General features: G+C 35.6%; 2 protein-coding genes across 2 annotated transcripts in view; one reads left to right on the plus strand and one right to left on the minus strand.

The window, feature by feature from the left end:
* The window catches only part of LOC124364635, a 40,406-nt gene extending 19,757 nt beyond the window's left edge, over window positions 1-20,649 (minus strand). The window contains exons 1-9 of the mRNA XM_046820259.1: window positions 20,384-20,649; window positions 16,645-16,892; window positions 15,722-15,899; window positions 14,313-14,524; window positions 12,579-13,422; window positions 11,237-11,400; window positions 9,839-10,081; window positions 1,947-2,182; window positions 1,538-1,783 (exon numbers count right to left, since the gene is read on the minus strand). Coding sequence (XP_046676215.1) covers window positions 1,538-1,783; window positions 1,947-2,182; window positions 9,839-10,081; window positions 11,237-11,400; window positions 12,579-13,422; window positions 14,313-14,524; window positions 15,722-15,899; window positions 16,645-16,892; window positions 20,384-20,408 — 2,396 coding nt within the window. The 5' untranslated portion in view covers window positions 20,409-20,649. The remainder of the gene's footprint in view (window positions 1-1,537; window positions 1,784-1,946; window positions 2,183-9,838; window positions 10,082-11,236; window positions 11,401-12,578; window positions 13,423-14,312; window positions 14,525-15,721; window positions 15,900-16,644; window positions 16,893-20,383) is intronic.
* A 2,371-nt stretch (window positions 20,650-23,020) lies between these two features.
* Window positions 23,021-23,893, plus strand: part of LOC124364636 (phosphatase Herzog) — a 36,787-nt gene continuing 35,914 nt past the window's right edge. Inside the window, exon 1 of the mRNA XM_046820260.1 lies at window positions 23,021-23,440. Coding sequence (XP_046676216.1) covers window positions 23,368-23,440 — 73 coding nt within the window. The 5' untranslated portion in view covers window positions 23,021-23,367. The remainder of the gene's footprint in view (window positions 23,441-23,893) is intronic.

Genomic DNA, 23,893 nt, shown 5'->3' on the forward strand with positions numbered 1-23,893 from the left:
GACATATTTCAACACCAACACACTTAAAGGTGAATGTCAAGTAATGATAAAAAAAATATGAATCAAACTATTAAAATACTTTTGCCTTATAAAATATTGTTAAAGTTAACCCTTTGAACGCCGATATAAATTTAGTATTTTTTTAGATTACGCTCATTTAAGGTGAAAAAAATGAAAATGAAAATTCCTTAAAGCTATTTTTTTTATTCATTCCTAATGACTAATAACACACAACAAAAAATAAATTTTACAATAATGTAATACTTGCATTAAAATAATCACATTTTTTTCATAATAATGGATTATTTCAATAAAAATCAAATTCAGGTTACAGAGTGATGAAAAATATTAAAACTATGTACAAGGATAAGAAAACAAATAAAGTGTAATATGCTGATCTTGATTAGTTTATAAGTTCATAATAAGCACTAGAAAACATAGCATTCAAAACTTTAGCAACAAAATCGTCATAATCAGAATCGTCTGAGTGATGAGCCTCAATTACACAACAGAAAAGAACCAATAAAAACTTGATTATAACACCTAAAACATGGTAACAATAACTTTTTACAACTGTTTGTATAAGGAATGACAACGTAAGAACACTTCCCAAAGGCACAATGCGTGCTCCACTGACAGTCAGTAATGGCGGATAGTATCGTCATCGGCGTACAGACGGGAGTGGGAGAACAGCTGCCGGCAACAAAACAATTTATTGTTAACCTACTGTGGCCAGCTGACAGCTGCAACTGGATTATTTGGTCAAGCCAGTACATTACTTAGTATTGTGGCTTATATATTGAGCTTATAAATTTCAAAAACAGTAATAAAATATATTTTTATCGATCAGCAGATTATTTCGTCTTCGGCGTTATAAGACCTAACAACATCGCGGATTATTCCGTCTACGGCGTGCTAAGGGTTAAAGTAAAACTGAGAGCAAATATGAATAAAATATCAATTATTAAAGACTGTGAATACTATAAAAGGAAGCATTTAATTATTTACCTTTCCTTCTAGCCTTTCAGTTCTATATAACACCTGAGATATTGATCGGTATTGAAACAACTTTTAATACCCGAAACAAAAGTTAATACTTTTACACAGTGTCTCTTTTTACTCAAATTATGCAGATCATTCTGACATGAATTGTTTCTGAGTTTAAAATGTCAAAACTTTGATTGCGCAGAACATATGAGCACGAACACAAGTACTACGTTACTGCTATAGTTGTATGTGGTTGATAAGTGTAATTTTATTTTAGAGTTATGTTATAATCAGAATAAAAATCATGGGCAAAATCAGCTACATTCACAAAGTTTACAGCCTGATACAATATACTAGAATGGATCATGAAGAAAAGTGTATTGCAAGACGGTTCAGTGAATTTGGTCCAATCTAAGCAAGCCACAATATGTTTATAATTAAAATAGAAAACTTGTTCTCCAAAATATTTTTTCCTTTTTTAAGTTTTTCTTTAAAAATATTTCAAATTAATTTTATAATTATCGTATTAAAACAGCAACTAAGGACTTACTTAATCAAATGTTCCTTAACGTTGTCACTGAGATCTAATGGTTGATCGTTCCATGGACACTTGTTCATGACTTCTGCTACAGCGTCCACGATAGTATCCACAGCTCGAGATCCCTCTCCAACCTCACTAGTGACCACAGACTCTATGTCTATCAGTTTCATCATTTTTCTAGAGAGTGCACTTTTGTCAGGTATCAGTTTACTAACATGATTCAAAACCTGTAAGCTCATTGTCACCCTGAAGGCCCTGAAACAGTGAATAGAACAAGCTCACTAAACATCCCCAATTTAGTACTTTTTTCACAAACAAATGTACACCTACAGAACAACAACTCAACAAAGTCGTTTACATGAATTTGAAAAACTCCTAGAATTTCTAACAGAAAATAGAATAACACAGCTCTGATTACCTGTTCTTTAACACATTAACGTTGCCCAGGATGGCCAACCTGTCGACACACTGGCCAGCTGTTAGCGAGTCGGCCGAGATCAGCTGATCTGTGTACAGCTCCAGGTGTTTCTGGGGGACTCCAACAGACAGATATTCCACTTTCTCCCACAGCCATACACTCCCTGCGTTCAGTACGAGGTGTGTCATCACTTCCACATCACCACATCTGAAATACTTCTGCAGGAGCAGGTTATACTGAAACAACAGTTATAAAGTTCATTTTGTTACCTTGGTGTTATTTATTTGTGGAAACTATAATACACTAGGACTGTTTATTTCTGAAACATTCTGGAGCGATTTGTTTCTTAGAGAATTTAACTCCAAATAAGTTTGAACACTCTATTCAGGAGAGCCAAAACTTGGGGCACTTGGGACACCTACCATGAGGCTCTTGCACTGTACAACCGCAAGGTTCGTACGGCTAAGAGGTTAGCCTGGAAGAAGCTCTGCACCGATATTGACAGTGTGCAGGGCTGTGCAAGGCTACAAAAGCTATTAGCAAAGAATCCCATCTCGCCGCTTGGTAGTCTCAAGGACGATCAAGGTGTTTACATTATTAAGCCGGAAGGAGTTCTGAAAGTTATGATGGGAACACACTTCCCGGACTGTATTGTTCATGAGGGTGAACAACCACCCGACAGTGAGGGGAGACATGCGGGTCACGCCACCCATTTGCAGTGGAGTCTGGCGCACCGTATTGTTACCTTCAGTAGGATTGAGTGGGCTATCAACTCATTCAGTCCTTACAAGGCTCCTGGGGGTGACGGGGTGAGACCGGTTTGCTTGCAGCGGGGGTTGGACATTCTCCTTTCCCAGCTGTCAAGAATCAAGAATTTATTAAGTCATTTAACTTTTACAAGTAATAGACCAAGTCAAGTTTAAAATTTAGCCTATCTCTACATTACATTTAACAATAAAATTTCATCAAAAGTGCTGACATTTCCTTAAAACCTAAAACTTGAATCACAGTCTAAAGCTTAAAAAGGCAAGGTTAAAGTCAGTCAAGGGCAACTCAAGATATTCTTTAAGACTATAAAAAGGCTTATTGACCAAAAATCTATACAAAACCATTTTGAATTTATTTAAGTTTAACTGGTGTACCCAATGAGGCAGCATATTGAACATTTTTATGCTGATACAATCAAACCAGTTTTGTGACACACTTAATCTAGAAAAAGGCTGTTCCAGTTTCCAGTTATTTCTCGTGTTGTGCTGATGGTTGTCACTCCTAACTATTAATTTACATTGGTCTACCCTTTCCTTAATTTTACAAAGACATACATAGATATATACATTAAAGACAGTTAAAATTCCCTCTGATACAAAAAGTGGTCTGCAGTGTGCATTGAAGGAAGCCCTAGTCATAACTCTAATGGCCTTTTTTTGTAAAAGAAGAACCTGTTTTACATTACAGCTACTACCCCAAAGATGGATACCATACAATAATATGCTGTGAAAGAAAGCAAAGTAGGCATTTCTCAAGATAGCCAAAGGTAATACGTTCCGCAAATGCCTCAAGAGACAAACCACTCTACTTAACCTACCACATACACTTTGAATATGCAAACTCCAACTTAGGGTTTGGTCAAGTATTATACCTAAAAGTTTAGCATCATTACAGTGTGCAATATTTACTGGGACTTTGGTCATGGTAAAAAGCAGACTTTGGGTTTTAGTTTGGTTTAGAGATAGACCATTTGCTTCAAACCAACTTAGACTCTCTGCTTGGGCATCAGCCATAACTATACTAAGATTACACAACTCACTATTAGGCTTACTACTAAACAATGTTGTGTCATCAGCAAAAATTATTGAATTACAACTAATACAAGAAGGTAAGTCATTTATTAAAACTAAAAACAAAAACGGGCCAAGGACCGATCCCTGTGGTACTCCATTTGTAACAGTAGCAATATCAGAAAGCGTGTTATTTACACACACTCTTTGTGTATGGTTTGCCAAATAAGTTTGAAAAAATTTTAGCTCCACACCTTTGAAACCATAGAATTGTAGTTTAGAAAGAAGGATCTCATGTGGTACACAGTCGAAGGCCCTAGTGAGGTCGCACAAGACTGCAAGAGTGCTTGAATGTATTTCAAAACCTTTAAGTACAGATCTAATAAGGCCTTCGACTGCATCCACAGTTGATTTATCTTGCCTAAAACCAAATTGGGATTTAGAAAATTATGAATTGCTTTCAAAAAATTCACTTACCTGGTGTTTTACAGCTTTTTCCATGATTTTTGAGAATATGGGTACGACAGAGATGGGCCGATAGCTACTAGCAGACGTCTTGTCACCCTTCTTGTAAATGGGAGCCACTTTTGATTCTGAGCGTTGATGATCTCCCACGCCTTCTTAACTTTATTAGGTGCTGAGTTAATGAGGACTCCATTTGACTCAATTTCTGCAAGGTGAAGTGATTTTTTATATTTTGCTCTAGCCACAGTATACTTTTTTCTCATTTCTGCCACAAACAGATTATAGCGCAAGGCCCACTGTAGTTTGTGGTATAGACTTTCAACTTCTCTCTTCATTGTGAGGTGCTCATTTGTATACCATTTCCTTTTTTTATTTTTAAGAATTGAATCAGAGTTCCTCTTGCTAATGGTTTTCACAGGAATATAACTATCCATGCCTGTAGTAAAGAGCTTGGTAAAAAGATCAAATGAGTTAGTTTGGCCATTTGAGAAAATTGAATCCCAATTTACACTTTCCAGATAGCCAATAAAATTTACAATGTTACGATTACTAAAACAGCGAACTTGCACCTTCTCGGGAGTTGTATTATCCCCATGTTCATGGAAGTTTGAAATTTTAGCTGCCAAAGCATAGTGGTCAGATATCGGCTCCTTTATATCACTGGAAATAGAGTTTCTTGTAATAATGTTGTCCAGGCACGCCGTTCCTCTTGTAGGTTTATTGTTCACATAGTAGCAATCCACAGTTTGTAGGACATTTTTGAGTGCCAATGTAGCATTTTCATTTTCCATGAGAACATTAATGTTTATATCGTCACATATCAGGATAGGCCACTTCAGTTTTGACAGATGCAGAATGAGCTGTTCCAGAGAATTTAGGAATATCTCCAGATCACTATTTGGTGCTATGTAAATGGATACCAGACTCACCCTAGAGTTGGAAAAGTGCAGATTTATAGCTACAATTTCATAGTGTTTTTCTACACAGAACTGCTCCACATTTACAGTTTGGAAGTTTACACCTTCTTTGACGTAAATTGCAACCCCGCCTCTAGTTTGCACGGTTCTGCAGTAGGTTGCTGCCTGAATATAGCCTCTTATGCGTGCGTAGCCTATAGTGTCTGGTGTATACCAATGTTCACAGATACAGATAGCAGAATAATTTTCATTGTCTAGAATAGAGCCTAATTCATCTAACTTGTCCGGTAATGATTGTGTGTTTATGACAAAAATATCATATACTTTTGTTGGGTTAGGATCACAAATTTGATCTACAGTATTGGGCCTGGTCCTCTTTGAAGGGTTTTCACTGGCACTTAGTTCCAGCCTGGAATAGTACATTGAGATGTTTGTTTTGCTACCACCTCCGATTGTACTTGTTGGAGGGTTTTCTAAGACCCGTTCCCACTGCTTAAACTTTCCAAGTTTAAAGAGTCAGTAGGCTTTTTAGTTAAATTTAAAAACTTAGCCACATAAATTTTAACCGGCCAAAAATCTGATGAATAAATTTCAGATAGGTCGCTAGCCGGAAATCCTACTTTAAAAGATGAGTAAAGATTAGGAAACTTACATGATAGCTTCTCGACGGTGTATTCACCTTCCTTACGCGATTTAAGATACGTTTGGATGTCCTCGCACGTAGTGTTGGGACTAAACCTAGAAGTAAACAGGAAAACCTGCCTGTCATAAGTTGAGAGGTTATGTTTGACCGTTGAGCTTCCAGTAATAAAAGCTTGCCTTTTTTTCTTCATTGGAAGGTCTCCGTGGCTCTCAGGTACATCCCACTATCCTGGAGAGTGTCCCGAGTGGTGTTCATACCGAAGCAGGGGAGGCCGAAGTCTTTCAGGCCGATATGCCTGTCCTCCTTCCTTCTTAAAACCATGGAGAAAATGGTTGCCAGGTTTGTTTGGGAGGGAGCTCTTCTGGAGCAACCTTTGCATCCTAACCTTTTTAGACATTGAAGGTGCCTTTGACAATACAGCCACTCAGGCGATTATCAATGCGGTCTCAAGACGTGGTGTTGATGGTCAGGTGTGTGACTGGATAGGGGCCTTGCTCACGGACAGGGTTTTTGTTACAACCCTCATGGGAGCAAGTGTTAGTGCGAAGGCTACGAGGGGCTGTCCGCAAGGCGGCGTCCTCTCTCCTCTTCTGTGGAACCTGGTTGTGGATGACCTGCTAAATTCTTTGAATAGCCGCGGTGTCTTTGCACAAGGGTACGCAGATGATATTGTGATTCTTGTGAGTGGCAAGTTCAACACAACAATCACGGAACTGACCAATGCTGCTCTGAACATGGTGTAATAAGGTTGGCCTCACCGTCAACCCCACCAAGACTGCCGTGGTTGCCTTTACCAGGAGGCGACAGATGGAGGGCATTGGTCCCTTTCTATTTAAAGGCTCACCCGTTGAGCTGAAGCCTGAGGTCAAGTACCTGGGCGTGATCCTAGATAGGGTTCTAAACTGTGGACCTCATCTAGAAAGGGTCATTGCCAGGGGTAAGTGGTCTCTAATGCAATGCAGACGTGTGATAGGTGGGCCCTGGGGACTGAAGCCGAGGCTCTTGTACTGGCTTTATGTTTCCGTGGTCAGACCTGCACTAATATACGGAGCTGTCGTATGGTGGCCAAAACGGAGGACAAGACGGTGGTAGCACGTCTGGCGGGTATCCAAAGAATGGCCTGCCTTGCTATCACTGGGGCTTTTCCTAGTGCGCCAGGCACGGCTCTGGACTGTTGTCTTAATCTTGCCTCCCTGGACATTGTCATTTGAGCTATGGCCAGGAGGAGTGCCTACTGTCTTCAGCAGATGGGACTCTGGTCTGATACAGGAGGATGTTTTGCACATGATCTCTGATCAGATGCCACAAAAGTTTTCCTTTGACAAACCCTTTAGGATTATTTTACCCTCAAGGGATGATTGGTCAGAGGGGAAGAAACCTCTTCCACCAGCGGAGCTTGAATGGTACACAGACGGCTCCAAAACAAAAAGCGGCACAGGTGCTGGAATTCTGGGAGTGAGACCATATAGGGAGCTGGTGGTTCCTATGGGTCCGTATCCGACAGTCTTTCAAGCGGAGGTCGCAGCCATTATGGAATGTGCTCGTGAGAATCTTCGTCTGCGATATAGGGGCAAGACGATTAACATTTTCACGGACAGTCAGGCAGCGCTGATGGCACTGGATTCTTGCGCGATCAAATCCAAACTGGTTTGGGATTGCTATCAGACCGTTTCCTCCCTTGCCAGAATCAACAATGTAACCGTTTGTTGGGTTCCTGGTCATGAGGGGATTCTTGGGAACAAAAGAGCTGATGGCCTGGCCAACTAGGGCTCAGCGACAATTATGACAGGCCCTCAACCGTTCTGCGGTGTTCCAAGGTGTGAATCCTCTAGGGTTGTCTCGAAATGGATTCGCGCGGAGCATTGGAGAAGGTGGAGGTTGCATCCAGGTTTGAGAGTGAGTAGAATGGTATTACAGTCACCTTCCTCCAAGGTGGCTTCGGACCTTCTCTCATTAAACAGATCAATGTCTTCTAAGGTCATTGGTGTCATTACGTCATTACGGGGCATGGTCACCTGAGGAAGCATCTACACAGAGTTGGCATCCTTCAGGAGGATCCGCTCTGTGGAAGGTGTAATGAGCAGGAGGAGACTGCTGAGCACCTGCTCTTTGATTGCCATGCAATAGCAAGAGAGCGGTATGCCATCTTTGGTAGCTTGGACAGGGGTGGTGAATTTTCCCAGGAGGACTTGATAGGTTGTTTTCGGCGGTTTGTTGAACTGCTGAAGTTGTAGACTGGTGGGCCTCATGGTGTTTCCGGGTGCGCAAAAAGCCCTTGAGGCTTAAGTGCATGGCAGTAGGCCGCCCCAAGGGGGAAAAAAAAAAAGTTTGAACACAATTTTATCTTGTCATATTTAAAATCAAAATTCACCGATTTTCGGATGCAAGTGAACTCAGTCTGTGTTTTTAAGTATAGATGGTGTTCATGGATATATGGATGTTGAGTTTAGTTCAAGTTCAGATTCCTCTTAGTACGTCATCCTGGAATCTGACGCTGTCATAGACTCCACTCCTGGAATCTGGAGTCGTGTTCAAAAATCACTGACAAAGAAGCTTAAGACAAACTCTTTGCACAGTTTTGACCTCAGAGACACCTAGACTTCAAAATATTGTATAATCTAGATGAAGGGGTCTTCTCATTGCTCATCAGGTGCACAAACTGGAGCTAAACTCAACATTAACAAAATCAATTCCTCCTACTATAGCTACGGTATATGACTATGTTACAAAAAAATGAATTAACTGTAAAATATTGTGGATTGTGCTCTCAAAACCTATTTATTAGCCAAGCATTTTAGCAAAATCTCTTCCATCCGTAAATGGGAAAAGCAGTTTTTTGTCATTGTGTGTGTTCTTTTTGAATGAGTTTAACCTAGAGGGTAGAAATGTGGTTTGAAACTCCACCTCTACTACCCCTATATCAAAATTTAAAATGGTAATTATCGATCCTTAGGGCTTGGGAGAAGCTCTCCGAACCAGGATGTTGTACAGTGATGAGCTAACGTGAAGCCTCCCAAAGTCTGGTGCATGTTTAACCTTTTTTTATAAATACTACAAAAATATATACTTTACAAGACAAACAAAAAGGTTTTGGACGAATATTAATCTTATTTTTAAAATCATAAATCTTCTATAACTCTACAACCAAAACTAAAGGGCTCAAAAATTTGTATAAGGTTTAACATTGTTATTATGGGGTAAAACTCAAGGTCGTTTAATTATAACTGACTTAAAGATATACATTAGCGTCTCATTTAACCAATTTTGACAGGTCTGAGAAAATTTGGTTTAAAACACTTCAGTTAATACACAATAATATAAAAAATCGGGTTTTAAAGCAAAATGTGGATTAACCCTCTGAGTGCCAAGCACTTAAGAGGGGGTGGCCCTGTCAGTGCCAAGCATTTATGTCAGGTCACCTCTCTCAGTGCCAAGCACTCTTTTGGTGTTTGTGTAATGTTCATCCAAATAACTCATAACTTAAAAAAAATAAACATAATGAGATGATTTTTTTATTATGTACAGAGGAAGTATGCTGTACTCCGTAATATTTATTTTAATAGTAATAATGTTAAAATTTTAAATACACAATTAATACTAACAAAAATTAAAGTTTTACATTTTTTTACTGTGGAGTAAAAATTTTTTTATTTTATGATATTATTCTATTTGTACGCATATTTTTTATTGTTCCTTATGTACATACGGACGAACATACCAAATTAAAAAAAGTAAGTAGGCTATCTGTATAACTATTTATTTAGCTTAAAAACTAAAACAACAATAACAGTACAAAGAACCCGATTCACAGTGGCTCGACTAGTTTGTTTACATCAGCAGACAATTCACTGAGCTAGAACTTTGTTGCTTGTCAACTAATCAGTAAATGTACTGCAAAAAAAAAGGCTGCAATATTGTTTCACAAATAGTTCAAACTATTTCTGAGAGGTAATAGCCCTATGCAGAGCCAGTAGAACCCTCTGAATTAATCCCATACCTCAGTGAAATAAGACATAGTACGCCGCCAGCTGTGCGGTACCTGTGTTTTGTCCGGAAAGGGTTAATTGTAGTAATGTAATAGATGCTTACCCAACAATAATTCAGCTGTTGGTCATCAAACTCCACTACGAGTTCTGAAATACGTTTCCAATCGGGTGGTGTGAGATATCCATGAGATCTGGCAAGATTCAACACGCTTCCTGACTTGTCTACGGATTTGACAGTAGGTAAGAGTTTTATTGATGACAGTGATATAACGTACTGGTTCATCATCATTTCTATCCCAGCTGTGGCCCTCACCAGATCAAGGAAACCCTTAAGTAATTCTATTTCCTGAAACAAAAACAACAAAATATTTAAAAAGGGAAAATATGAATGTATCTTTTTCTAAAAGAAAATTTAAATTAATAGGGTTGAGAGCCAGGGATTGTTACTAGTTGACAGGGACATCAGAAGACACCTTGAAAACTATCCTCTAGAGTTCACTGATTGAAAGAACAAAATATTTTACACTTCGTTAGAAATTTTGGATTGTACTGCAATCTTTCTCAACCAGCAGAGAACATTCTCTTTGTCTATTCACTTTGGGTTGCAGAGTGTTGCCAATTCACCTTTTATAGACACTGTATTGAATACAATATTAAATATCCATGAGAACTGTTAGTCTGCTGAAGGGAGTGGAGGGATTGGAGGATTTCTTGATTTTGTTACTCATTGGTATGCCAGTTCCCATCATCTTAACAGTGAGAGATTACAGTCATTTTGTAATGATTTTACTATTGTTGTTTTAAAACAGTTATTGAAGTATGTGATGTGGCTTGCAGCTTGTTGGGGGACTGGTGTGTCTTTACAGCCTACTTTGACATCTTGTTCTTAGGCTATTGGTTGTGAGGCCTATATATTGTGCAGGACAGTGTTGGCATTGAAGTTGGTAAATGAGATTTTCTGTAGAGCAGGTGTGGTATTCTTTTATCTTAAATATCTCCTTTGTTGATGAGCTTGTGAAGGTGTCAGTAGGTTGGTTTATGATACATGTTTTGCACTTTTGGTTTTTGCACCTTAGGTTGTGTTAGGATTGTTTTTACTGTTAGTCGTATTGGGATTAGACATTTTAAAATGGATAAGCAGATATTTCAAATTAGCGGGTTGTTTAAAAGTGACAGTAGGAGCAGATGTTAAGAAATCTTTTGTGTGAGAAGAGTCTTGTACAATTTTGAAGTCATCAGAGATAAGTCCCTCCCTCCACTCCCTTCAGCAGACTAACAGTTTTCATGGATATTTAATATAGTACTCAATACAGTGTCAACAATTATAAAGCGAAAACAGTGTTTATAAAAAGTGAATGTGCAACCCTGCTTCCCACATTAACTCTGCAACCCTAAGTGAATAGACAGCTAGAATGATCTCTACTGGTTGAGAAAGACCAATCAAACATTTCTAAATGTGTAAAATATCTTTTTTCCGCATTGTGTTATAATTATGACTCACACGAGACTTTAGAACAGCAACACCAAACCTCTGCACGGACAGGACCAGTCTGCTTATTTCTTCACTGAGCGTGTTCCAGCGAGTTGGCATAGCAATACAGGAATTATCAAGGACAAAGCAGATAACTTTCACCAGCATCTCCACATTAAGACAAAAGCTGCTATCTGTAAGAAGAACATCAACATTAAAATAGACCAACATTACCAACGGTTTAAACAATCTGAATGAATCATTAAAACTTGGCTATTGATGTAAATTTTTAATGGGAGAGCCAATGGCCAAGCGGTCTAAGGCATCCAACTTTGGATCTGAGTTAGAGGTAGCGCAGGTTCAAGTCCTGTCTGTGACCATAGCACTTTTTATCAGTACCATCAACCTTGTGCTGTATCGACTCTATCCCTTACTCTGTTTGACATGATCATTGCTCAGGCCAGTGGGCTATGAGAACGGACAGAATAAGGCTTTGAAGGGGATTGGCCTGCTTGTTTTAATTTTTAAGTAAACTAAGTAAAGAATTGGCCTAATGGCGTTCTGTTCTTTTCCTTCTCAAGGATTTTATAGTTCTGAAGATTCCCGATTCAGAATAAGACACAATCAGACTACTTGTGGTTAGGACTGGACAATGACTATGTCATCATTTTAAGCCATACAAGCAACTGTTGGGAAGTTGCATCTTGTTACTTAACCAGTCTGAGTAACGATACTCATTCCTTGTTACTGGCCAAAGTCAAGTTTCTATAATTGTAATATTAGTTTTTATATCTGGTGAGGTTTAGTTTTATATTCTATTGCAGTCCACACCGAAATAGTCCGGTGACCTTTGAGTCAGTGCTGTCGTATCATCACTTACTATCTGCTTAATCTACATGGTGTCAGCAACACAGATGAATGAAATCAAATATACATGTATTTGTACACAGTAACACCTGATTATTTTTGTTTATTGTACCAGATGTACAAGCTCTATCATAAAATATAGACCTCCACCATTACAGCTCATAACAATAAAATATGGAAGTAGAAAACGGATATCTTGCAACTCTTACGTGCAAAGAAAGCCTTTTGGCTCTATGTTCTTTCTCACAGCTTACAGTGACACAAGGTTGGTGGTGGTGGTGGTTCACATGGAGATATATATAGATCTCTATATATATATTGATCCATCACTTGCCCACCAGTGTGTTTCTTAAAAAATGTATTTGAGTGCATATAAATTGAACCACTGTCACGATGACATGTAATTAATTTTAGTGTTGCATGTGAATGAATAATACAATTCATATGAAAATTTTAGATATTATCTTTACATTGAGATAAGATTAGACCAATAAATTATACTCACCTATCACACTATCACTCTCCAAAACGTGAATACAATTTTTCAAAAATATCTTCTCAAGCCGACCAATTATTGTCTTCAACTGATTTCCTGTCAGTGAGGGGAGTTTTTCTGAGAACACTTTGAAAACCCCATTACTAAGCACTGTGCTACATGTGAGTTTTCTAAAATCCTGTTCTTTTTGTAAAAGAAAAGCTTTATGGAAAAATGAACTGAGAAACTTTTCTATTTGATTCAAGTCTGCATAGATCTTTATCACTTCTTCTATTAGACTGTCATATACACTAGAAACTTCATAGTTTTCTTTAGAGACAAACATAATATGCTTAGCAAACTCGAAGAACACGAGCTTGACACTTTCTGGATAGACTTGGAAAATACTGTAAACTGTACGCAGGAAATCTGCGGACATTTGGTACTGTTCCGAAATTAGTTGCTTCAGAATAACAACCAAATAGTTTGAAAGCGTTCCTTCCTCTGATTCAGTGGATGCTGAAATGTTGTATTTCTGAAGGACGGCTACAAGTTCACCGAGCACCAGGAGGGTTGGGCCACTGCCGTTGCAAGCAATAGGAACTTCGTACGGCAGTTCAAGTTTGAAGCCAACTCTGGTAGCCAATATGTAGAAAAGAGTGAGATGATTTGTTGTGGTTTCATTTAACTTCAGACAGGTCTGAACGTAGACGTCAAAAATGACTGAATTGAGAGTGATAACGTCACACTGTGCGTCATCTTGTGCAATGTACTTTACTATAGCTTTCAAGTACTCAGGAATGTGCCGTGTTTCGTTTTTACCATAATACTTGAACGCAATACATAACGTGTTTATATCTTCACCAATAATAAGCTGAAACAAATTATACAAATAAAACAATAATGATTATGCGAGATGTATTCAAACTTTTACATACCCAGAAAATGAATACAAGTTATTTTAACATAAATTGTCCTCAATTTTACAAACAACCTAATAATTATTTATAAAATATAATTAAAACAATATATGCATTTACAATTACATTTATTTTCTGTAGAAACAATAATTTTGCAGCATATATCTATTTTTAACACTTTTCAGATCATTAACCATGTATAACTAGCCTCAACAAGTATGACACATCTTGAGACATTGCACAGGTAGACAGAAATGACATTTTCTAGGCCCTCGAGAAACAGGCTTTACAAACACTTTCAATGGCCATTAACTACTTTTCTTGAATTAATATATAGGAGAGCTGTCAAAAACTAACTTGCATTTTGAAATAAAAAAATACTAAGTGAAGAGAAATAAAATATCATATACAGTGAAAGCCTGATACACCAACTCGCGTCAATTGAAACGGTTCCATGAATAAGGTGTATGTAAATACTTAAACAAATTGTTTATACACATAATTCTTCTGTTGTACTCCCTTTTTCCTTTGAAGGGAAATCTTAAATGTAACATCCACCACATTTTCAAGGTGTGTTCAATCTAAACCACAATTATGATAAATAAAAAAAGTCAAATAAACTTTAATTGGAATGTGGTTTGTAACACAACAACAGAGTGATTTCCTATTTCACTCAAAATAAATTAGAAGCACAGTTGTCAGCAAGCTATCACAGGATTTGTATTGAGTTTGACGACACTGTGACGTCAAAACGATGGCCAAAACATGAAGCAGAATTACCAATTACTTTCCAGACTTGCAGTAGACTACATAAAACTAAGAATACAACTTAGTTCATAGTTACCTCTTCCAATAAGATATGAAATTGTGTTGAGTTCTTAAAATGGAACCTTAACTTTAGAATAGCAGGCAGGATCGTCTTCACAAAGCGCAATTTTAATTCATCCCTCTGTTGAGTCACTTTGTGAATATTAAGAATACTGCTGAATAAGTCCTCCAGTCCTGTAGTTACCAGATCCTCATCACTCTCAGTTGCTGTGGAATCATCTAAACTTACTGGAGATGAGAGGAACTGTGTTAGTAACAAAATAGTGACATAAATGTTAATCTTAAATTGATTAGGTGGCATAAAGAAATCTCTAAATTTAAAAAGATACAAAGCAGCAAAAGGAAACAGCAACAAAAATTATACAAACACACTTATTTAGCTCATTTAAAACAATTTAGGAGCTTCTAATACAAAAATTATATTTTAAAATAAGACTAAATGAGGATGATTTTAAAACCCTGCAAGTAGCAGCAGTTGCTAAACCTGTAATGACAGGCACTTTTGCTAGTTGTGCACATAATTACTAAAAATATGTAGAATAAATTGTATTATTTATTCAACATTTATTCAACAATGTGCAAAACATTGAGATAAATTATATTATTTTTTTCTTGATCAGTACATTGCAGCCAACATTCATGTGTAAATAATTATAAATTTGGTTTAATTAGTATTTTTTATAGCATTCAAAATTAAAATAAATAAAAGTAAAACATACAATTTTCAAAGTAAAGTTAAACGGATAAAGCATAAAAACATTCTTTTATTTTTGAAGACATACAAAATGTGCCAATTAAGATTTTCTATGCAAAACAATAAAAATATTCTACTTTTACAAATACTTATTGAATTTTTTGTAGAAAATAGTAAAATTATGAAAGCACGCAGAAGTAAGAAATCAAAATTTGTATCGCAACTTTTTATCTTTTCAGCATGTGTATTATGCATTACAATATTACAAAACTATATCATATTTCACAGTAAAACATCCAGAATAATATGATACATATTATGACCTATTTGAATTCAATCTCCAATAGTAAAAGTTTGGTTAAGAAGGTGACCGCAAACATTATTAGTACTAGTCTTTCGCTACTTCCAGGGTTTAACAAGTTGTATTTGTTTTGCTTGAAAAAATACATTTACAATTCTATTTACAATACAGACATACTGCAAGACGATAATAGTATTTGCATGTTATTTATATTCATGACATTTTAACAGAAAATATTTCATACAAGTCTGAAAGAGCAAGCTCACCAAGTTAATAACACAGGATAAATGTCAATGATGATTAGCATTGACAAGTTGGTCACAATATATCTGAGTAACTTAGTAAGATTTTCCATTACAATCTTCCATCTAAACACAAGAATTCCCCTGATCCTTCCAAACATGACTTTTAGCGATGAATGCTAAGTTACCTCCACTTCCGTCCATACGGCTCAAGAGGTCACAAGCCAATCCCATCACTTGTGTCATCGGCAGGATGTCAAATCTGCAGTACCTCTGAAAGCTTGGCATCTTCAACAGCAGCAAGACCAGTTTGACCAGTAGTCTACTGTATCTGTGTTTGATGTCCTCATCCAACGCGATGCAAACCTGAGACCAAGTGTGTTTATCTTATTAACATCAGAAATCAGAAGAAATGGTATGGAAATAAATCAAAATTCAGTATTTTCATTCTTTAAAATAAAAATCTTTTAGTTTTTGAAACATATACTTTTAATGAAATAACATTTGTTCTTTATCACTGTCACTATTAATAAAGACCAGTAAATCTGAAAGTTTATGTTTAGTAGGAAGATATCCAACTAGATACATCTTCTTTGAGAACTTGTTTCCGGCATGATAATGAAACATATTTGATTATAGTTAACAATCAACAGCTGGTACAATTATGAAGTATTGATTGATTTTGGAGTAACCGTGACCGTGAATATTGAACAAAAGCCAACATAGAGTACTACACAATGCCCGACTCTTCATAAATAATTCTACATTTTACACTAAGTATATTCCATGGGTGTTATATCTATACTAGTTTTACCTACTGGTAACATCAGGGTGTGCTAGGGCACATGTCTGATCATTAGTACCTAATATTTCAAAAGAAGTAAATTTTCCTACAGTATGTGTCATGCAGCAGGACCTATAATTGTAAAATTTTACTTTATGCTTGTTTTAATAAGTAATATTACAAAATTACAACTCGGTTTGACTGACAGGTAAAATTGTTGTTCTTCAACAGAAATGTAGTCAACAAATTAGTGACGCAACATGGCACTTAACAGGTTAAGGAAAGTAACATAAATGTTTGTACATAGATGATGAAATAAAAACATACCTCAATCAACTTTGAGGCATCAACTGCATCACAGAAGGTTAACAACCTGTCACTTTTCATACATTTTATTAGCTTCTTCATGGTTCCTTTTGGATGAGAAGAGTTCACCTTCAGGCAATGGGCGAACCAGTCAATGATGACCTGCTCCTTGCCAGGCAATGGAAACTCTTGTGAAATTAAAGCTCCGTGAGCAATGTGCAACCTCTCGTCCAATGGCAGCTCCACATTGTTCAACTGGAGTAGAAACTCTGAAATATAACAACACAAAAAAAATCAATTCTAGTTTGTTGTATTGGTAGTTACCTAATGTTACTGTTGTTTGTTAGTTTCTCTTTAAATCAATAATAGATCAGCCACAAACATTTCCAGAGACTGTATGTTTTTTAGATTTTAGTATTTAGATTCCTATTTTGAATTATTAAGCTTAATTTGTTGAAATTTACATTTATTCTATACACATCCTTCCACTCACGTATTGATGCAATTGAAATTACTGTAACTCTTGATGGGTATGCAATAAAAACTACATTGACTTTAACTTAACATAGGAATATTACATAATGTTCAGCAAGGTTTTCAAACTTCATGTAAATTTAAGACCTTACGAGTAGTTTATACTAAATTGAAGATATACTTGCAACTAATATAAGTAAGAAGATATATGACCAAAAATTAATAAGTATCTGTAAAAACTTAAATGCACAATCAATATCTGAAGCATCGAACAAAAGTAAAGCAGTTTGGAAAATCATAAACAATGAAAGAGCTCCAAAAACTTGTTCTTTCACCCCTTCCTCTCTAAACATCAATGGAAACAAGTTGAGGGCACCTTACAATTGGCTAATCATTTTAATGATTACTTTTGTATCATTGCAGAGAAGGCTTTGCAGAAAATTGAACTGTATGCAAGGTCGACCTCAAACATACTGTCAAATAATACCCCATGGAGAGTAGGCAGTACTTTCAAAAATTTCACACCTACAACTTTTAAGGAAATACACAACATTTTAACCTCATTGAAACCTATATTGTCTTCAGGTATCGACAACATTCCATCATGACTGATAAAATATTGCAAAGAAGAACTTTCTTATCCTCTGATACTAGTAATCAACAGATCTATGGCTGAAGGCATTTTTCCCTCCTGTTTAAAGATCGCAAAAGTTTATCCATTGCACAAACAAGGCTCCAAAGAGGTAGTCCAAAACTATCGGCCCATTTCCTTACTACCCACTGTTCCTAAGGTGTTTGAAAGGGTAGTCCTTAATAGACTCATTGAGCACTTAACACAAAATGATTTACTAGTCAAAAGGCAACATGGCTTCATATCAGGCAGATCTACAAATACAGCACTTGCAGATCTAGTAGAGTTCATTGTGAATAATCTACATGTTGGAAGTACTGTTTCAAGTGTATTTTTAGATCTTAGTAAGGCATTTGACTGTCTTGTATATGATTTAATTCTATCCAAATTAAAAGCCTTGGGGGTGCATGGTGTGGCAGCAAAATGGATTTGCAGCTATTTGTCTAACCGAAGCCAACTCGTTGAATTAAAAGAAACCAAAAATGGAGAAATGAGAACCGTTAAATCTGAGAGAGCATCTTTGGACAGAGGTGTCCCCCAAGGATCTGTCCTAGGACTAGTCCTGTTTGTGGTCTTCACCCTTGACCTTCCAAAATATGTTCAAGACTATAGTTACGCTGTAATGTTTGCTGATGAAAGTTTTGCTGTCTTGTGATAACGCCACAGAGGAATTAGAAATCAAAAGTTTTATATCTGTTAACTTAGCACAAGAATACTGTCATAAAAATGACTTGGTTTTCAACGAAACCAAGACCAAACAACTTATACTGAGAAGAAAGAAAGACGAGCCATCACCACTGCCAAACTTACAAGTCTATACAACAAAATCTTGGTGTAATTATAGATGAATGCTTGTCGTGGACTACCTATGTGGAGTTTTTATGTAGCAAACTAGACTCAGCTTTGTATGCAAATAATTCGAAGAACTAGAACAATTTCCACTGTAGAGACATTTAAAGTTGCATACTACGCACTTTTTGAGTCGTGTAAGATATAGAATTTTGGTATGGGGAGGCACATAAGGAGGGAATCTCCAGAGAGTTTTAGTCCTACATAAGCGTGCTGTAAGGATACTCGGTGGGCTGAAGCCAAGAGAGTCATGCGAGAATGCATTCAGGGAATGGGGAATACTCACAGTACCCTCCATCTATATATTGAAGTAATCATGTATCATGTATGCTGTACAAGAGAATCTACAGAGATTTAACCAAATCCATCAACATAATACAAGACATTCCCAACAGTTGCGGAGTGGCACCAAAACCCACACTCATTTTCGATCGGTACTTTTCCGACCTCTTATCACGTCCCAGAACGTCCAGTTTATCTGATGTCAGATTGCGTATGCATTTGTCATATAACCTAACAACATATAACAGCTAGTAGACAACGGGACAGACTGGCCTCTAGATAATACCAAAGTACCATAGAAACTCATCTCTATGGTAGTAATTCTATAGGCTAGGTAAATTTTTCTCTTTAAAAACACAGTGTCTCATTACTAATTAATTGTATAACTACAAGCATTGATAACCGAAGTGTAACAGCCACCTCCCCCTCCCAGAAATGCTCTTTTAATACTAATTATTATTTATAATTTATTTTCAGTATAGATTTCTCCATGAAACTCGTTAATATTGTATAAAAAAGATATAAGCTAACAACTAATGCTACGGTTAGGCCCACTCATGTAGGTATCTGATGACATTTAAAATTGCTGAAATGGCTTTCTTCAGCTGCCTCTAATTCCTTGCCTTGAAGATGAAACTTGAATGAAACTCTTAAAATGCATAAGATGTTTCTAATAGTCTTTTAAGCGAGAATTTAATAAACGGCCTACACATTTATTATTCAAATGTCATTATCCAACGATTGGTATATTACCCAACTTTGACATTATATAATAATTGTACAACAAGAATTATTATACGTTAAAACAAAAAACAAGTTAACAGTAGCATTATAAATAACAAAACCAACTTAGACCTGGACCACATGTTAGAGATACTTTACAATACTTACAGCTTGCTTGAAAAGCTGTGAGCAACAGTTTTTGTGAAATGGAGGAAAAGATTCTTACCCGACAGGCGCACTTCTTTGCGGTACAAACAGTTACAAAGATAGTCTGCTGGTATTCCACTCCTCAACTTCTATGATCGCTTGCCAAGAACTTAAAAATCACCATTTTCAAAAAAACAACAAAATCTCATTTTCGAAATTTCTAAAAAATAAATATTACTTGTTGTTTATTGTTTACGTTAGACATTATTATAATTTATCAATACGTTGAAGCCATTATTAATTTGATAGAAACAATCAATACTTTGATAAAAAATAACTGAATAATGAGGCCGCTTATTAATCTACCCATCTTTTACAAACTAAAGAGTGCTCAGGTAGATATACCAACTACTTAATTCTTTTTTTTCAGAGACTTATTTTGTTAGATGCCATGTAGGCTACCTAAGTAGAAATAATAACAAATTAAAAAATGGACTCATTTTAATTAAAAAATTACAGAGGAGTAGCCTAGACCTAGGGTAATCAAATAAAGTTAAGATATTTTAATTTGTATAAAATTCCCTCGAAATACCAAAGTGGCCTGCCAATAGAGGTAATATAGTTACTAGTTCTTGGGTTACACATTGTACTTACGTGTTTTGAAGTCAGTTCTTTGCATTATTAATGTTTAGTCAATGCTTCACTAGCACAATATATATATATATATATATTCACGTACAGACTTATCTATGCTACTAAAAAATGTGATTCATTGATTGCTACGAATCTCTGCTCGTTTGTATCATTTATTCCATTTTTGTCATTTTGGTATACGAACTTGGTATGTAATATTAAATTCTTCTCTTTACCATAGTTTGTTAACCTAACACCAAAACAAAAACACGTGAGTCCGGTGGGACTCAGTGACTGACGGACGACGGTCGGCGCGGCGTGAACCATGAACACAGTAAATGAGCAATTCAGTCTCCAGGATCTTTGGTTCATGTGTGTCGTGAGTATGACCAATATCAACCAAGAAAGGGGTAGGCTACAACGTTCAACTCCATATCGTTATAAGATACGAATTTTAGTATTTAGTTAAGAGCAAATTTAATTTGTACAAACATATAACTTAATTTTTTTAATGAAATATATTGGCTTCTAAACTAATATAATTAGCTGGATGTCAGGTAAAGTCAAGAGAAACAAACAGAAAATCAGGACACAACACAGATTTATTGATATACAGTTATGTAAGGAAATATTTGAAATAGTGTCTTGTAATTGCAAACACAAAAAATATCAAGGAAGGTATTTATTGTTGTGGAGGATTGTACAATATTACTTTCTAGTTTCTATTTCTATTTATGTTTTTTTCTTTTTCCACGTATAGCACTTAAAATTTAATTAGGCTTTGTTAGACAAGTATATATTTCTTCCTCTGAAAAACAACAATATTGAATGTAACTTATGCATATTTCATATTTAAACATTGTATACCAGTCTCTAAATAATAGCATTCTATATACGCATCAAAAACAGGAAAACTTTCATTGCTCCCTCAAAGTTACACAGTATCGAACATCTTGTAAATATCACCGTATTCTTCATCGAAAGAATAATATTAATTTGAAATGAGTTTCTTAAAAGTCACAACCAGAAGATTTCTTACAATACTCTCAATAACTCAAGGAATATATATTAAAAACATGTATTTCAGCGTAAGCCAGCGAAATACTTACGGTAATGCATGCTGAATTTTGTCTGAATGACGTAGTTTCTCGATTTTGCGTTGAATTACTTTAAAGCAGAAATTCTTGTTGACAGATACGGCATTGAATTAGTTTTCCATTATGTATAACTAAATTAAATCTGTACACGTGAATCGGGAAAACAGTTGAATTACTTATGGTTTCCAACAATATATTACATTGATTTACTGTTGGCTCCAAAAGTGAGCTAGAACCGCCATATTATTATCTACACCCGCGCGCGCGCGCGCGCGTGTGTGTATGTATACAATCAGGGGTATTGTTTGAATCTTTACTTTCGTTATTTTTTATAAAGCTAGTAAAAGATAGCAAGTGTTTCACAGAAATGTTTTCGAATACTTTACTCGTCAGGAGAAAGATTTATGTCATTTCTTGAAGGGCAATTAAGGATTGTCCTTTTTGAAAATCGAAATCTCGTTTACCTCTCTAAAAAAGATAGCAGTTGTTATTTAAAAGAGCAGATTGGTAGATATTATAATTGGACTCAATATGACACAACACACCAAGTAAGTGTGGGTATATTTTGATTATTAATACTGATTTTTCAATTATATCAATGACGCCACTAGAATTTAGCTAAGCTATCTCCTCCTCACTTATTACTTAAACCAATATCAGAATGTAACAGTTTCCATGATATATCTGGGATTGCTAGTTTATATTTAGATAGCTAGGCCGTCGACTTCAATAAAGCAATAGTAGAATAATTATATCCAAGTTATTTACATTTGTAATTGGTCTTTATCAGATTAACCATACATTTTAATTACAACTTATATAGATTTTTAATTTAGACTTATTTCTTTAGTACTCTTAATAATATTCCTGGCAGTTTTTGAACTATATTCACAATTACTCAAGACTTAATTCACGTCGCCGTCTTTAGCAGATCGTAAGTGAACTCCCCACGGATCCTTCGCTATGCATTGAATGTTTGTTTTACGTGTTACTGGATGTTTCATAAAATAACATAAGCTTTTTTTTTTATAGAGATAAGAGATAAGAATTTCTTTAGTCAACTATTAATACCGTATCCCTTGAATTTTTTATCATATCTTACAATTTGTGGGACATTTATTAAAAAAAAACCTAAGAAGCACCTAGTATATTAAAACAAAATTTTAAAATAAGTTTTTCTGAACTATATAAATAACAATAATATATGAGAATTAATACACTATATTATATTTTTAAATAACTTATATTATTACCATTGAATTAACCATTGGTACGATTATTTATAACTTAGCAAATTGTTCATTTTGGGTACCGTATGTTCTTCGAATATAAAACTAAAATAGATATAAACATTTTGATGTATATTGAATAGAGATTAAAATATATTGCATATTTATAGGAAAATATAATTCCTTATAATTCATATATTTAACAAAATATATGTAGGGCCTAGTTCTTATGAACATTAGTAAAAACTTTAATGTAGCATTGAGTGTTCTTTTTCATCTGGTTTTTATTTTCACCAAAAGCAACAATGGGTAATCCCTGTGATGTTATTCTAACAACATTAGTAGACAGCCATTTATCCTATAGAGTCAAAACTGGTGTGGTGAGATCCGCTTGCGAAGTTTAGTAACGGACAATTTAGTGGTGTCATATTTTGTAAAAATTTATGTTCTTGTGATGGTATTGTTTGTTTGTAATGACAGTTTTAATTTTAGTTGCATTATATTGTGTGGTTTAATTGATTCTTGCTTGGCCTTGAACAGCCCCTGTTTGGAGTAAGTAGTAAAGACTGCGACATAACTCGAGACTTATCTGCCATTTTGTGAATACAGCAGATTTTTATGGTATTTAGTGAAAGTTTTAATATTAAAACTATCGAAATTAGTATAAGCAAATGTTTAAATGGACGCATCGTCCATTATTACACAAGTGTCACGCGATGACGAACAATTAGGAAGCTATTCTCCTGAAAAAGGTGAGTTATTAATTGAAAACTGGGATAGGCAATATCAAAGTAGGCTACCTTAATTAGTGTTGAATACATGCATAATTATTATTTATTTTTTAAACATGATAATTGATTATTTGTCCTGTGGCTAACCTTTACATTGTTTAGGTCATAGTGTTAATCTATACTATGCCAGTATAAACTGCTTTGATTTATTTGTGTTTGACAAGTGTCTCATTTAGAACCTAGGAGCTTATAACTTTAATTGCACATAGACCTATATATAGTTTATGTCTACAAAAGAAATCCATACAAATCATAACAAAACCTATAGTTGAGATATTTTCTTGTAAATCTGCTTTTAGAGAATTAGAACTTCTGACCTTGCCTTGTTTAGGCCTATATATTTTAAAAACAATATTGCATTGAAAATTTAAAAGTAAATCTTTTGAGGGAAGGGATTACCACAATCACAACACT

This window comes from Homalodisca vitripennis, chromosome 6, assembly GCF_021130785.1.
Source record: "Homalodisca vitripennis isolate AUS2020 chromosome 6, UT_GWSS_2.1, whole genome shotgun sequence".
Taxonomy (NCBI): Eukaryota; Metazoa; Arthropoda; class Insecta; order Hemiptera; family Cicadellidae; genus Homalodisca; species Homalodisca vitripennis.